Source organism: Corythoichthys intestinalis, chromosome 15 (assembly GCF_030265065.1).
Source record: "Corythoichthys intestinalis isolate RoL2023-P3 chromosome 15, ASM3026506v1, whole genome shotgun sequence".
NCBI classification, from domain to species: Eukaryota; Metazoa; Chordata; class Actinopteri; order Syngnathiformes; family Syngnathidae; genus Corythoichthys; species Corythoichthys intestinalis.
The window spans coordinates 45,886,174-45,900,136 of record NC_080409.1 but is presented as its reverse complement, the minus strand read 5'-3'; the positions used below and the strand labels follow the sequence as shown (position 1 = coordinate 45,900,136).

General features: G+C 40.9%; 1 protein-coding gene across 4 annotated transcripts in view; it reads left to right on the top strand.

Annotated features, from left to right (window-relative positions):
* rps6ka1 (ribosomal protein S6 kinase a, polypeptide 1) overlaps window positions 1–11,811 on the top strand; it is a 133,908-nt gene extending 122,097 nt beyond the window's left edge. For 2 of the 4 annotated variants that reach the window (XM_057858975.1, XM_057858978.1), the window contains 8 exons: window positions 4,008–4,133; window positions 4,217–4,306; window positions 4,418–4,576; window positions 4,744–4,905; window positions 6,309–6,385; window positions 6,462–6,579; window positions 6,874–7,011; window positions 10,275–11,810. In XM_057858975.1, coding sequence (XP_057714958.1) covers window positions 4,008–4,133; window positions 4,217–4,306; window positions 4,418–4,576; window positions 4,744–4,905; window positions 6,309–6,385; window positions 6,462–6,579; window positions 6,874–7,011; window positions 10,275–10,397 — 993 coding nt within the window. In that variant the 3' untranslated portion in view covers window positions 10,398–11,810. Of the gene's footprint in view, window positions 1–4,007; window positions 4,134–4,216; window positions 4,307–4,417; window positions 4,577–4,743; window positions 4,906–6,308; window positions 6,386–6,461; window positions 6,580–6,873; window positions 7,012–10,274 lie in introns of all 4 variants that reach the window. The other 2 variants (XM_057858976.1, XM_057858977.1) reach the window with 2 other exon arrangements.
* Window positions 11,812–13,963: the final 2,152 nt, after the last annotated feature.

Sequence of the window (13,963 nt, the reverse complement as noted above, 5' to 3'; positions counted from 1 at the left end):
AGAACTTCATAAATTGTTGTTATAGAAGCCAGCCAATGCTTTAGTAGCTCAAGGTAGTGTGCTATGCTATACATATAATAGTTGTGTATATAAGTGTATTCTGCAGTTTGTTGTATATTGAGTATTGAATATGTGTATTTTTCTGTTGTACTTTCACAATATTAAGACGAGTGTCTTCCCATAAAAGCAAGAAAAGACGAAGCCTTGTGGTTTATGGAAGTGCATTCATTCTTAGCTGGCTGTCGGGCAGTGCAGAAGTGAAAGTTTTGTTCATGTCATTATAAAAAATCTGGTGAGATGAAAGGCAAATCTATGTTGAATCCACCACTAGTTTTTTTTATTTTTTTATTTTTTTTTATTTATTTATTTATTTTTTTCTCCCCAGGTGTTCAAAAACTCAGGTTATACATTGGTTATCGATATCGGTATCTGCTTTGAGGAGCAGGAAGTTTTCGATATCGGTTTCAAAAAATGGATATCGTGCACCCCTAGTTTTTATTAAATGCTTCATTGAGTGAGTCCAGTCAAATCCGCTCACTGCTGAGAACAGCCGCACACACACACACACACGATGAGTTTCCACAGCACACTAGTGTGTAACAAGCTAAACGATGATTGACACATTCGGCGTCTTTGAAGGTAGCACTTCCAAGCTTCTCTAGCAAGATCTAAGCTCCAACGCCTGTCAATCAATGTTAACTTTAACAAGCAAAACTCGCAGTGCACTGCTGACCAAGACAAGCAGCAGGAGGGAAAGTGAGGCTGTATAAGCATGAAGCTGAAAAACTTCAATTTTTTTTTTTTTTTTTTTTTAAATTTAAAACCCGATCCTTTTCACCCGATTCTGATCCTCTGAAAAATGGGGTGATCCCTAGTCCCTATCCCTAGATTTAGATTGACTTTTTCATATCAGCCAGTCAGATTAAAAAAGGCCGATGCCGATATACGTCAAATTTCCAAATACCGGCTCAATATATCGGCCGGCCGATATAATTTTTATATTTTTGCAACCCCACCGTCATGTTTGCTGCTCTTCGCTACGTCAATGTGGGCAGAGTGAAGTTCCAGTATTTTCCTTTCAAACTTTTCTTTTTGGAAACCAAAATGATGCTGCATTAAAATTTTTGGTCAAGGAAATTAGAATTCATTAATTTGCTAAGCAAAGTTTAATTTTTTTTTGGGAAGATTTCTATTCCATGTGCAGTTAAAAAGTTTCACAAGTAATGTTTGGCAATAAAAAAAGACTGTAATTTAATGGGGGGTGGGGTCGAGATCGGCAGGTCAGGCGTTTCGAAAATTGGCCCTCATTCGCTGCCGCCCCTTCCCATTTAAAACGGATTGAACATTTATCGTCGTCAATGTTGCGTGTCTTCAATGTGAAATGTCTTTTTCTTTTACAAATCGCCAAAACACATGGTAAATGGTTAACCCTCTGAGGCTCAAATTAAGTTTTTGTAACAGGAAAAATCTGATATTTGGGGAAAATTGTCATATGGGGTAGTAGTATACAATTCTGATTTTTTTTTTTAGCAAAAGCTTCATATTTAATGTATTCTGAGATGTTGCAAGTTTACAACATTGTCCCGGTGTGGTAAATTAACGCCGAAAACTTAATATGGTATGAAAACTAAATTTATTTGCACAGAACATTTCAAAACAATGTTTCAGAGTATTGTACAGTGGAAGAATAACAACAAAAACAACTTGGTATAGATTAGGGACAATAACAATAACTTTTCATCTCCTACATCAAACAATATTGAGATATAAAACCAATAATACTATATCAACGTCTCAAATCCTAATTGAGAAGGCCAGGTCTGAAGGTCACTTCTTCGTGTGGTAGTCCAAGAAACAATTTTTGTCCTTTGTAAAGCACAAAAGTACTTTGCACTTCAGACAGGCCATTTGTGTGTCGCCATTCTTGCACACTCTGCATCGTCCACGTTTATCAGCATGGATGGGAAAATGATCGAATTGGTCTAGTCTGACCTCAACTGATGTCGCAATGATCCTCTGACCTGGCGGTGAAGATGTGGCAGCTTGACTGCGTTCTGGAGCCTCTTCCGATGACGGTCGTCCTCTTTTCCGACTGTTCAAGTTAGCCCGCTTGCCAACCTTGATGAGGGCATCTGCAACTTGAGCGTGGAAGTCAACAAGCGGCATATACTACTTCTCCTGGTTCTGGGTGAGATGACGGTGGTAGAGGAGCCAGCCATTGACCAGTGATTGATCAATCAAATAGTACAGGATGCACAGATACCAACGAGGTGGGCGGAGTTCAATGAGGTAGAACGCAGCAAACATGTCTGCCAAGTCAACTTCTCCCATGTTGTCATTGTACACCATGACAATGTGGGGTCTGTCCACTTCTACATATTCCTTCTTCTCTTTTGACCACTTTCTGCATCTATCAACAGGATCAGGGCCAATGAAGGATGATGCCAGTAACACTGCCTTGTTATCATACCACTTCACGATTGACATCCCACTTGTCATTTCATTTTTCACTTCATATGCACCACGCCCAGCCTATGAAAGTTCCTTGTCATTTTTGAGGGTACATCCACGTAGACTGTTTTGATTGATGGTAGCAACTGATAGAATTCCCATTTTCTTCAGTTCCTCAACGAGTTCAGGTGAAGTGAACCAGTTGGCGAAGAAGCACTTGTAGTTTAGTCCTTTCGGAACATCTGATACGAGACGAACCACAACTTCACCTGCAACACCAAGTCCACGCTCATTGGGTACAGTCCCTTTTCCAGTGTATATTTCAAAGTCATAGACTAGTCCAGTGACACCTGCACGAGTAAAGACCTTGATTCCCCATTTTTTCGGCTTGTTCTTGATATATTGTTTCATTCCATTTTTTCCTTTGAAGGGTATCATCTGCTCATCACTGGAGTGGTTTTCTTCCAGTTCAACTTTCAAACAGTTTGCACGGACTTCCTCCAGTACTGGTCGCACCTTGAACAATGGATCATATCCAGGCTCACCCTTTTGCTTCACATTGGTATTGTCGTTCATATAGATGTATGTTCGCAGATTATCAAATCGCTTACGTCCCATGACAGTTGAAATTGGGTCGTAGCGTGTTGTTTTCTGCCAGTACATGCGGTATGATGGCATACATACTACTGTCATCAATATGTGTAAACCAATGAATTGCTCCACTTCAGAAGGGGTTGCTTTTAGTTCTGGGCCATTCTTCATTACTGCATACAGGTTTGATTGGTCAGAAATAAATTCAAACACGGATTCATCCATGAACTGATCAAAATACCCCTTTGGACTTGGTATTTCATCTGGTGGTGTATAATATGTGCAATGGAATTTAGGCTAGATCAGTTTTGCTCACTGAACAGTCAAATGAACATCGCATTATGCCATTACGTTTGATAAAATCTGCTTCTGATAGTGTGAAACTTCACTCCAAATTATTTTAATTTCCATAGGATACACCCTCAATGACAACTCAAATCAATAAGTAAACACTGGTGATAGGAAAATAACCCTAGTATAGACTGTTGCTCAAAATATAGGTAAACTAGAAGACAAAGCATGTGGCATCCATTGGTACTAGTCTGGCCAAACGTTGCAAAGTTGCAACAGTGAAATATAGCTGCTCCTAGGGGAAAACCCAGAGAAGATAAAATCTACCAATTGGCATATACTGTATCTCTATACTGTCATGATTGATGTTATACAGTATTGGTTTCAAAATAAAGGTGATTGGTAGGAATACTTACATGAAATGTATGCCTAGAAAATCCTTTCATGTGAACCCAAGATGAAAGACATGTTCAAAGTGAGAAAACCCGCCATCTAGTGAGCTATTGGAGAAACTGTTTGTTGCTCATGCACAACGAAGGTCTGCAGTGGTACTTCGAGTAAAAAAAGGGCTCATAAAAGGTGAATGTAGATTAATTAGGGGATTAGAATTTAGTTGTTGCAAATTTGCAACACCTGCCCCGAGAGGGTTAAAAACATATTTTGTCCGCATGTAGCAACTACACGGGAAGAACTTACTGTTCAGCGACGGCTACGTTCTGAAGGAGGATATCGGCATGGGCTCCTTCTCAGTGTGTAAGCGATGTGTCCACAAGGCCACCAACACGGAATACGCAGTCAAGGTACGAGCGGCTCAACAAATGACGCTCGCGTGATCTCAACCAAAGCAAATCCTAAATCTGGGATCTTTTTTTTTTACTTACAGATGATCGACAAAACCAGCACAGACCCATCTGAGGAGATCGAGATCCTACTTCGATACGGACAGCACCCTAATATTATAACGCTGAAAGATGTGAGGCTAAACACGCACGCAGTCAACATATTTAGCTGGCAACAGAACTCACATTAGGTGTTTAACTAAAGTACAGATGACACCAAATGGCTATTCCCGCATCCGCTTCAGGTGTACGACACCGGCAAGCAAGTGTTCCTGGTGACGGAGCTAATGCGCGGAGGAGAGTTGCTCGATCGGATTCTCAAACAGAAGTCCTTTTCGGAGAGGGAAGCCAGCGCCGTGCTGCACACCATCACCAAAACAGTAGAATACCTTCACTCGCAAGGGGTGAGAAAGCAGCTACTTTATTAGTCTGGGTGTTTGAATGAATTCTGCTTATGGTACTGGAACCAAACTACATCCTAAACAGAGAATGACCTAGTTGTGTTTAAAGGTCAAAATTCTTCATGATTTTGTTTACTGTTCTTTGTATCCCGTTTGATTCCTCTGCTTAGGTGGTGCACAGAGACCTGAAGCCCAGCAACATCCTGTACGTGGACGAGTCAGGGAACCCAGAGTCCATTCGGATCTGCGATTTTGGCTTTGCTAAGCAGCTGCGCGCCAACAACGGCCTGCTCATGACCCCGTGCTACACAGCCAACTTTGTGGCCCCTGAGGTGAGTCCATCAACATCAAGCGGCCATAAGCGGAATTTAAGGGGGGGCAGGGCCAATGGGAAAACCCATTGGCAGTGTATCAAATACTTGTTCTCCCCACTGTATGTATGTATATATATATATATATAAAAGTTGTAAAGCAATAAAACTGCAACAAATATGAATGAAATGAACAAAAAAACATTTTTATAATGGGTCAATTATTTCTCGAGCACCTTAGAAAGTCATTTGCTTTGCATATAATTTAAAAAATATATTGATTGAAAATATATATATTTTTTTGATAGAATCAACTTTTTGGGGGATAGAATGATTTAGACACAAATGTCCTAATCATAATATGGTCCAAACACAAAAATTTTGTGTTTGGACAAAGTTTGCTTCAATCAAAGAAAACTTTTTCAATGAATAATTAAGTGTTCAAATGAAAATGCAAAAAATCTCAAATATTTTTTCGCATTCAAAAACTTTTTTCTATGTTTGAAATTGTTCTTTTTTTGACTGAAGTGATTTTTCTTTTTGAAAATCTATATTTTTTTGAAGCAACTTATTTTTTGATTCAATAATAAAGAGAAAAATGTTCTAGCCAAAATGTGGCCTAAACACAAATCGACATTACTTCAATCAAAAAGTTGCTTCAATCAAAATATATTTTTTCAACCCTCCCAAAAAATCGCTTCAATCAAAAAATGTGTTTGAATGCAGAAGTAAATTTGAAACTTAAAAAAAAAAAAAAAAAATGTATGCGAAAGCTATTTTTCTTTGACTTTTTTTTTTTTTTTTTTTTTTTGATGGAAGCCAAGTTTTTTTTTGATTGAAGCAACTTTTTTTTTGGATTGAATAATTAAGACACAAATCTACCTCCATATGGCTCCGCCCAAGGGATACAACTTTTGACTGGGGTAACTACATTGGCATGACACCGACGGGCGTACCAAATTCAATGGATGACGATCTTGCCGAAAAGTATTGCCTTAGCATTCTGATTTAGAATTCCTCTCAAGAATGATGGGGAAACAAAAAACGCTCATTGTCAACTTATTACTATAAATATTCTTGTAAGTTAATTTTATTGCTGTCACTGCATTTTGGGGTCATCAACATGTTGTGCCCCCCCTGCCCCAAAAGTCAAACTCTGCTATGCAAGCGGCTTGAATCCTTTTGGTTTTTTGGTTTGTTTTTTTTTTCACTATTTGCCAAACTGATGCTTGTTGTGACGTGAGAACTGATTTCACTACCCCCATAAGTAGTCCTCAATTTCTGCAAGATCTGACAGACCCATTAGCATTGTTAGCGAACAGTGAATAGGGTTTTTGTTGAGCAAAGATGTTTTTCTTATTTTAAAATGCACCCATCACCTATTTAACCTTTTAAAATGCCAACTAACATCTTGTCATTCGTAGGTGTTGAAGCGTCAGGGCTACGACGAAGGCTGTGACATTTGGAGTTTGGGAGTCTTGCTGTACACAATGCTGGCAGGGTGAATAATCACAGTCGTAAGACTGTTGGGTATTTTTCTGTCTTCACGTCGTCCTTTCTTTGTTTCCTCCCTATAGTTTCACTCCTTTCGCCAACGGACCAGAAGACACTCCCAATGAAATCCTGAACAGGATAGGCAACGGTCACTTCAGTTTGTCTGGAGGCAACTGGGACACAGTGTCCGATGCTGCTAAGGTATGAATTCAAATGTGAGCCTTTCCTCTGTTCTTCACTGGAGATGTCCTCTAGATATATGCCTCATGGATTCTTGAACCATTTTCCCCTATTTTCTTTAATTCCATTGAATCAGAAGGGTCAATTTTAATCAGATTTCACCGGTTTTGGGAAGCCAGCCAGAAGCTAAAAATGGACGGTTGAACATCTCGTTTTTCAATTTTTGACCTAAGTGTCTGTTTTCCGTAGAAAGGCTCACATAATCCTTGCTCCCTGTAGCTAAACTGTTATGAAAAGTGCCTCTACTTCTTGCAGGACCTGGTGTCCAAGATGCTCCACGTGGACCCGCATCAGAGACTGATCGCCAAGCAGGTCCTCCGGCACCCATGGATTGTTCAGAGAGACAAACTTCCCAACAGCCAGCTCCCACACCAGGACCCCAAACTCGTAAAGGTGACTAGATTTCATTCATACGAGGGGTACACCATGAACCAGTTTTAGGTTAATTGAGGAATAGATTTATTATTAGATATACAGTGGGGAGAACAAGTATTTGGACTATAAGGCGCACCTGGCTATGAGCCGCCACCCACTAAAGTTTGACATGAAAACGACATTTATTCATAGATAAGCCGCACTGGACTATACACTCACCGGCCACTGGGAAAACCCATTGGCAGAGTATCAAAATACTTGTTCTCCCCACTGTGTATATTTATATTTATGTATATATATATATATATATATATAATATTCAACAAGGTGCTGGAAGCATTCCTCAGAGAGTTTGGTCCATATTGACATGATGGCATCACACAGTTGGTGCAGATTTGTCGGCTGCACATCCATGATGCGAATCTCCCATTCCACCACATCCCAAAGATGCTCTATTGGATTGAGATCTGGTGACTGTGGAGGTCATTTGAGTACAATGAACTCATTGTCATGTTCAAGAAACCAATCTGAGATGATTCCAGCTTTATGACATGGCGCATTATCCTGCTGAAAGTAGCCATCAGAAGTTGGGTACATTGTTGTCATAAAGGGATGGACATGGTCAGCAACAATACTCGGGTAGGCTGTGGCACTCCAACGATGCTCAATTGGTACCAAGGGGCCCAAAGAGTGCCAAGAAAATATTCCCCACACCATTACACCACCACCACCACCACCAGCCTGAACCGTTGATACAAGGCAGGATGGATCCATGCTTTCATGTTGTTGACGCCAAATTCTGACCCTACCATCCGGATGTTGCAGCAGAAATCGAGACTCATCAGACCAGGCAACGTTTTTCCAATCTTATATTGTTCAATTTCGATGAGCCTGTGCAAATTGTAGCCTCAGTTTCCTGTTCTTAGCTGAAAGGAGTGGCACCCGGCGTGGTCTTCTGCTGCTGCAGCCCATCTGCCTCAAAGTTCGACGTACTGTACGTTCAGAGATGCCCTTCTGCCTACCTTGGTTGTAACGGATGGTTATTTGAGTCACTGTTGCCTTTCTATCAGCTCGAACCAGTCTGGCCATTCTCCTCTGACCTCTGGGATCAATAAGGCATTTCTGTCCACAGAACTGCCGCTCACTGGATATTTTTTCTTTTTCAGACCATTCTCTGTATACCCTAGAGATGGTTGTGCGTGAAATTTCCAGTAGATCAGCAGTTTCTGAAATACCCAGACCAGCCCTTCTGGCACCAACAACCATGCCACGTTCCAAGTCACTCAAATCACCTTTCTTCCCCATACTGATGCTCGGTTTGAACTGCAGGAGATTGTCTAAAACCATGTCTACATGCCTAAATGCACTGATGTTGCCGCCATGTGATTGGCTGATTAGAAATTAAGTGTTAACAAGCAGTTGGACAGGTGTACTTAATAAAGTGGCCGGTGAGTGTATAGTCCAGTGCGGCTTATCTATGAATAAATGTCGTTTTCATGTCAAATTTTAGTGGGTGGCGGCTCATAGCCAGGTGCGCCTTATAGTCCAAAAATTAATGTACAGTGGGGCAAATAAGTATTTAGTCAACCACTAATTGTACAAGTTCTCCCGGTTGAAAATATTGGAGAGGCCTGTAGTAGTCAACATAGGTAAATCTCAACCATGAGAGACAGAATGTGGAAAAAAAACAGAAAATCACATTGTTTGATTTTTAAAGAATTTATTTGCAAATCATGGTGGAAAATAAGTATTTGGTCAATACCAAAAGTTCATCTCAATAATTTGTTATGTACCTTTTGTTGGCAATAACGGAGGCCAAACATTTTCTGTAACTCTTCACAAGCTGTTCACACACTGTTGCTGGTATTTTGGCCCATTCCTCCATGCAGATCTCCTCTAGAGCAGTGATGTTTTAGGGCTGCCGTTGGGCAACACGGACTTTCAACTCCCTCCACAGATTTTCTATGGGGTTGAGATCTGGAGACCGGCTAGGCCACTCCAGGACCTTGAAATGCTTCTTACGAAGCCACTCCTTTGTTGCCCTGGCTGTGTGTTTGGGATCATTGTCATGCAGAAAGACCCAGCCAAGTCTCATCTTCAATGCCCTTGCTGATAGAAGGAGATTTTCACTCAAAATCTCTCGATACATGGCCCTATTCATTCTTTCCTTTACACAGATCGGTCGTCCTTGTCCCAGAAAAACAGCCCCAAAGCATGATGTTTCCACCCCCATGCTTCACAGTGGGTATGGTGTTCTTCGGATGCAATTCCGTATTCTTTCTCCTCCAAACACGAGAACCTGTGTTTCTACCAAAAAGTTCTATTTTGGTTTCATCTGACCATAACACATTCTCCCAGTCCTCTTCTGCATCATCCAAATGCTCTCTAGCGAACCGCAGATGGACCCGGACGTGTACCTTCTTCAGCAGGGGGACACATCTGGCAGTGCAGGATTTCAGTCCCTGGCGGCGCATTGTGTTACTGATAGTAGCCTTTGTTACTGTGGTCCCAGCTCACTGTAGGTCATTCACTAGGTCGCCCCGTGTGGTTCTGGGTTTTTTGCTAACTGTTCTTGTTATCATTTTGACACCACGGGGTGAGATCTTGCATGGAACCCAAGATCGAAGGTGATTATCAGTGGTCTTGTATGTCTTCCATTTTCTAATAATTGCTCCCACAGTTGATTTCTTTACACCAAGAGTTTACCTATTGCAGATTCAGTCTTCCCAGCCTGGTGCAGATCTACAATTTTGTCTCTGGTGTCCTTCGACAGCTCTTTGGTCTTGGCCATAGTGGAGTTTGGAGTGTGACTGACTGAGATTGTGGACAGGTGTCTTTTATACCGATAATGAGTTAAAACAGGTGCCATTAATACAGGTAACGAGTGGAGCCTCGTTAGACCTCAAGTTAGACGTCTTTGTCAGCCAGAAATCTTGCTTGTTTGTAGTTGACCAAATACTTATTTTCCACTCTAATTTGGAAATAAATTATTTAAAAATCAAACAATGTGACTGTTTTTTTCCAAATTGTGTCTCTCATGGTTGAGCTTTACCCATGTTGACAATTGCAGACCTCTCTAATCCTTTCAAGTAGGAGAACTTGCACAATTGGTGGTTGACTAAATACTTATTTGCCCCACTGTATGTTATATCCTATTAAATTGATCGAAGACCCTTGAATCAAGTGGAATTTGAATTATAGCAAATTGGTAAGTATAAGTTATCTTTTCACCGTTATTGCGGTCCAGAAAATGTGCAACCATTTTTTGTTTTATGTGCCAGGGCGCCATGGCAGCCACGTACTCGGCCCTGAAGAACTCGCAGCCCACTCCCGAGCTCAAACCCATCGAGAGCTCCTTCCTAGCCCAGAGGCGCGTCAAAAAGCTTCCGTCCACCTCCCTGTAGACACTCTCCGTGCACCCCCTCTCGGGAAAAAGAAACCCAATCGACCAGCTCGCCCGGGAGGGCGCTACCAGCCAAGGAACACTGACTGTGACCCCGAAAACCCGCGGAAACCCCCCCATCTCGACTTCAAGCTGTTCACAATTGTCGTGGACCGGCCAAAGAAGGATGGGGGTGGAGGGATTGTGTGTAATGTGCGTGCGCTCCTGCATGACCACCGTGCCACACAAGCCGGCTCAGCCATCGTTGCTCGTCGTTCAGCTTTCTGCACGTTTATTCGTCTGCCTGTTTTCTGTCTGTCCGTCTGTGTACGCATGTGTGCGTAAAGATGATGAGCTTTACATTAGCAGATCGGCGCTGCTAAATCCTTTCGTGCCGGCAGCACGGCGGCCGCAGTACTGTCCAAAATGCTGTTTTTTCAGGGTGGGGTAATGTGAATCAAAGAATATATATTTGAAGATATATACTTCTGCCATAAATGCCTCTTTGGCTTTGGTACAGCCAGAACATGCGGATCGTGGGGGAAAAAATGTCCTTTCTTTGTTCGCGTCAATTTCGTGTTTCTTTTACAGTGTCAGTTGCATGATTTGCTGTGTGTCGTTTCTTTCGACGTTTTATTTGACTACACATCTCGTACACTGGTGGCTTTCTGTGAAAGAGGCTCGGCATGTTTCAACATCTATATCGGCTTTGTGTTTCTTTACGTTTCTGTTTTTGAATGCCGTTTCCTGTGCTGGCTGCTTTTGGTGTTGATTTTTTTCGTCAGAGGAAAGCTTTAGGTTAAAATAGTGCAAGGCAAACTGAGCACATTACAGATTTTTGTGTAAAAAATACTAGAAATTTAAGGTCTCATTTCAAGAAAGAGGCTGAGCAGACTGTTCATTCAATGAAATTTGTTATTCGCTTCATATTCTGTACTTTGTCACGAATGGTTATGGCTTTATGACCTTTTCAGGTGAACTTAATTGGATGCCATTGACAGTTCAAATTTCAGTTCAAATGTAAAGGTTATAAGTGTATTTAAGGTAGTGAACGTTCACCGGAAAGCCCAACATCCCTCATTTTTTTGGGGACCGTATTAAGTGAGATCAGACTTTTCCTGCTGTTTCCACTTTGCATATTTTAATAACTTCCCATGGTAGGTCCTGCTTTCAGCCCGGTGCCTAAAGGACTACTTGTTGAGGAACGTGTCGAATGTCTCGCGTAAAAGAAGGGAAGAGCTGTGTGGCTCCGTAATCGTCCAACCAGTTGTCTTACCTCAAAAGGGAGCATAAGGTTCTATCATTCATTCTTTCTCGTGTGGTGGCAAAAAACATTGTTCCTTTGACTAAAGTTGGTGTGTCTTACTGTATGATAAAGATAAAAGATTTTTATATCTTACAAAATATTAAAGGTTCAGTTGTTACAACAAACTGTGTCTTGGATTTAGTTGTGCTTGTGCCACATTCAATCACAGGGTTATCCAGTCTATTTTTGTCCAATGCAGATTCTTGACAAGGTGATGATGCTGGAACTTTGGCTTGGTGCTGTTCCAGTGAGATTTACAAAGATTACTTCCTGAAGAAAACGTAAAAATTCCCTCAGTCCTTGATGATATGGAACGCTCACGATAACGATGATCTGACGATATGGCGTTACAACGAATATCTATACATTGGTCAGGAAATCTTTCTAGGATAATCTACAAACAACTAAGAGAAAAACAAGCTTCTAGTTTGAATTGGAATTAGTTTATCACTAGTAGACGTCCAATCCATTTGAAGTGGGAGGGTGGCAGCGAATGAACGAACGAATTCGTTCATTCGCTGCCATCCCTCCCACTTCAAACGAATTGAACGTCTATGGCTGTCAGTGGCAGTCAATGCCAGGCAATTAGGTAATTTTGGGCCATTTAAGCTCTCACTAGAACAGCACCAAACAAAAGTTCCAGCATCATCACCACTTTGTCAAGAGTCAAGAATTTGCATTGGACAAGGTGTCAAGAGTCAAAAATCTGCATTGGACAAGGTGATGATGCTGGAACTTTTGCTTGGTGCTGTTCCAGTGAGATTTACAAAGATGACTGCCTGAAGAAAACATTGCACTGGGAAGATGGCTGTGGTTAAATCTTCAATAAATGCACAAGTTTACATTGAAATTTTAGACAGCTTTCCTATCCCTTCAATTGAAAATATGTTTGTCATTTTCCAAGATGACAATGTATTATGCCACAGAGCTTAAACTGTTAAAGCATTCCTTGGAGAAAGTCTCATCTAGTCAATGTCATGGCCTGCAAAATAGCCCAGATCTCAACGTTATTGAAAACCTGTGGTGGAAATTGAAAAAATTGGTCCACAGCAAGGCTCCGACCTGCAAGGATGATCTGGCAACTGCAATCAAAGAGAGTTGGCACCAATTTGAGGAAGATTACTCATCAAGTCCATGCCTCAGAGACTGCAAGCTGTCATAAAAGCCAGAGGTGGTTTACTAAATAGTAGAAATATGTTTTGAATGGTATTTCTTTGTTTGTTTCTCATGATTCCATATTTCCCTGCACTTGCTCTATAAAAGTAACATTTACTGACGACCATAATGTTTTTTATTTATTTCTTTTAGTGTTTCTGAATGCTAAAGAGTTGCACTTTTGAACGGATTCATTATTTTTTTTCAAGCTTTTTATCTAAGTTTGTCATACATGAAAAAATGTCTAAGTGAGTACTCGTCCGAGACTGGTGATTCCATACTTTTTGCTAGGGGTTGTGGGTAACACTTTATTTGACAGCGGCGTCCTAAGACTGTCATAACTATGACATGACACTATCATGGGCATTAACGAATGCATATGACAGATGTCATTACCTGTCATCTGGCAAATTATATCACTAACTCCATTTATGTCCAGCTCTGATCTTTTACAGCCATTGAAAAGAGATAATTTGCCGGATGACGCAAAATGGCAGTGTCATGTCATAATTATGATGGTCTTATGACAGTCTAATGGCGCCTCTGTCAAATAAATCAAGAACTACCATAACTAGCAATTAATGAAACAACTAGAACAGTAACTGAAGAAATAACATGAATTTTGATTGTTTTTACATTTGTAGCACTGCAATGCATGTTGGACGACAAGTGTTGACAGCAGGTGGCAGCAGAGGTTGACTGCCTCCCTCAAGGGAGCAGTGATGACCAAATGAAGCTTTTTGAAGCAATGAAGCTTTTTAGCTAATTGGTGGAAAGCTTCGTGGTGGTTCATTTGGTCTTATGATGCCGCTGTCAAAGTGTTGCCGGTTAATATCTTTTGGTGTAAATATCCCATAATACAGTGAGGGCGGCTGCGACTTATATTCCAGTGCGGCTTATCGATGAACAAATATCATTTTTGTGTCAAAGTTGGTGGGTGGTGGCTTATAGTCAGGTGCGCTTTATAGGTCGGAAATTACGGTAAATGTAGTAATATTGGTATTACTTTGGTTAGCTTCCATTTAATGACAACTTTTTAAAAATACTATAATTTATTGTGTGGAAAATATTTTTGTACACTACATTTCATGTAGAGTAGGCACATAGATATCACCAAAGTTCAGACG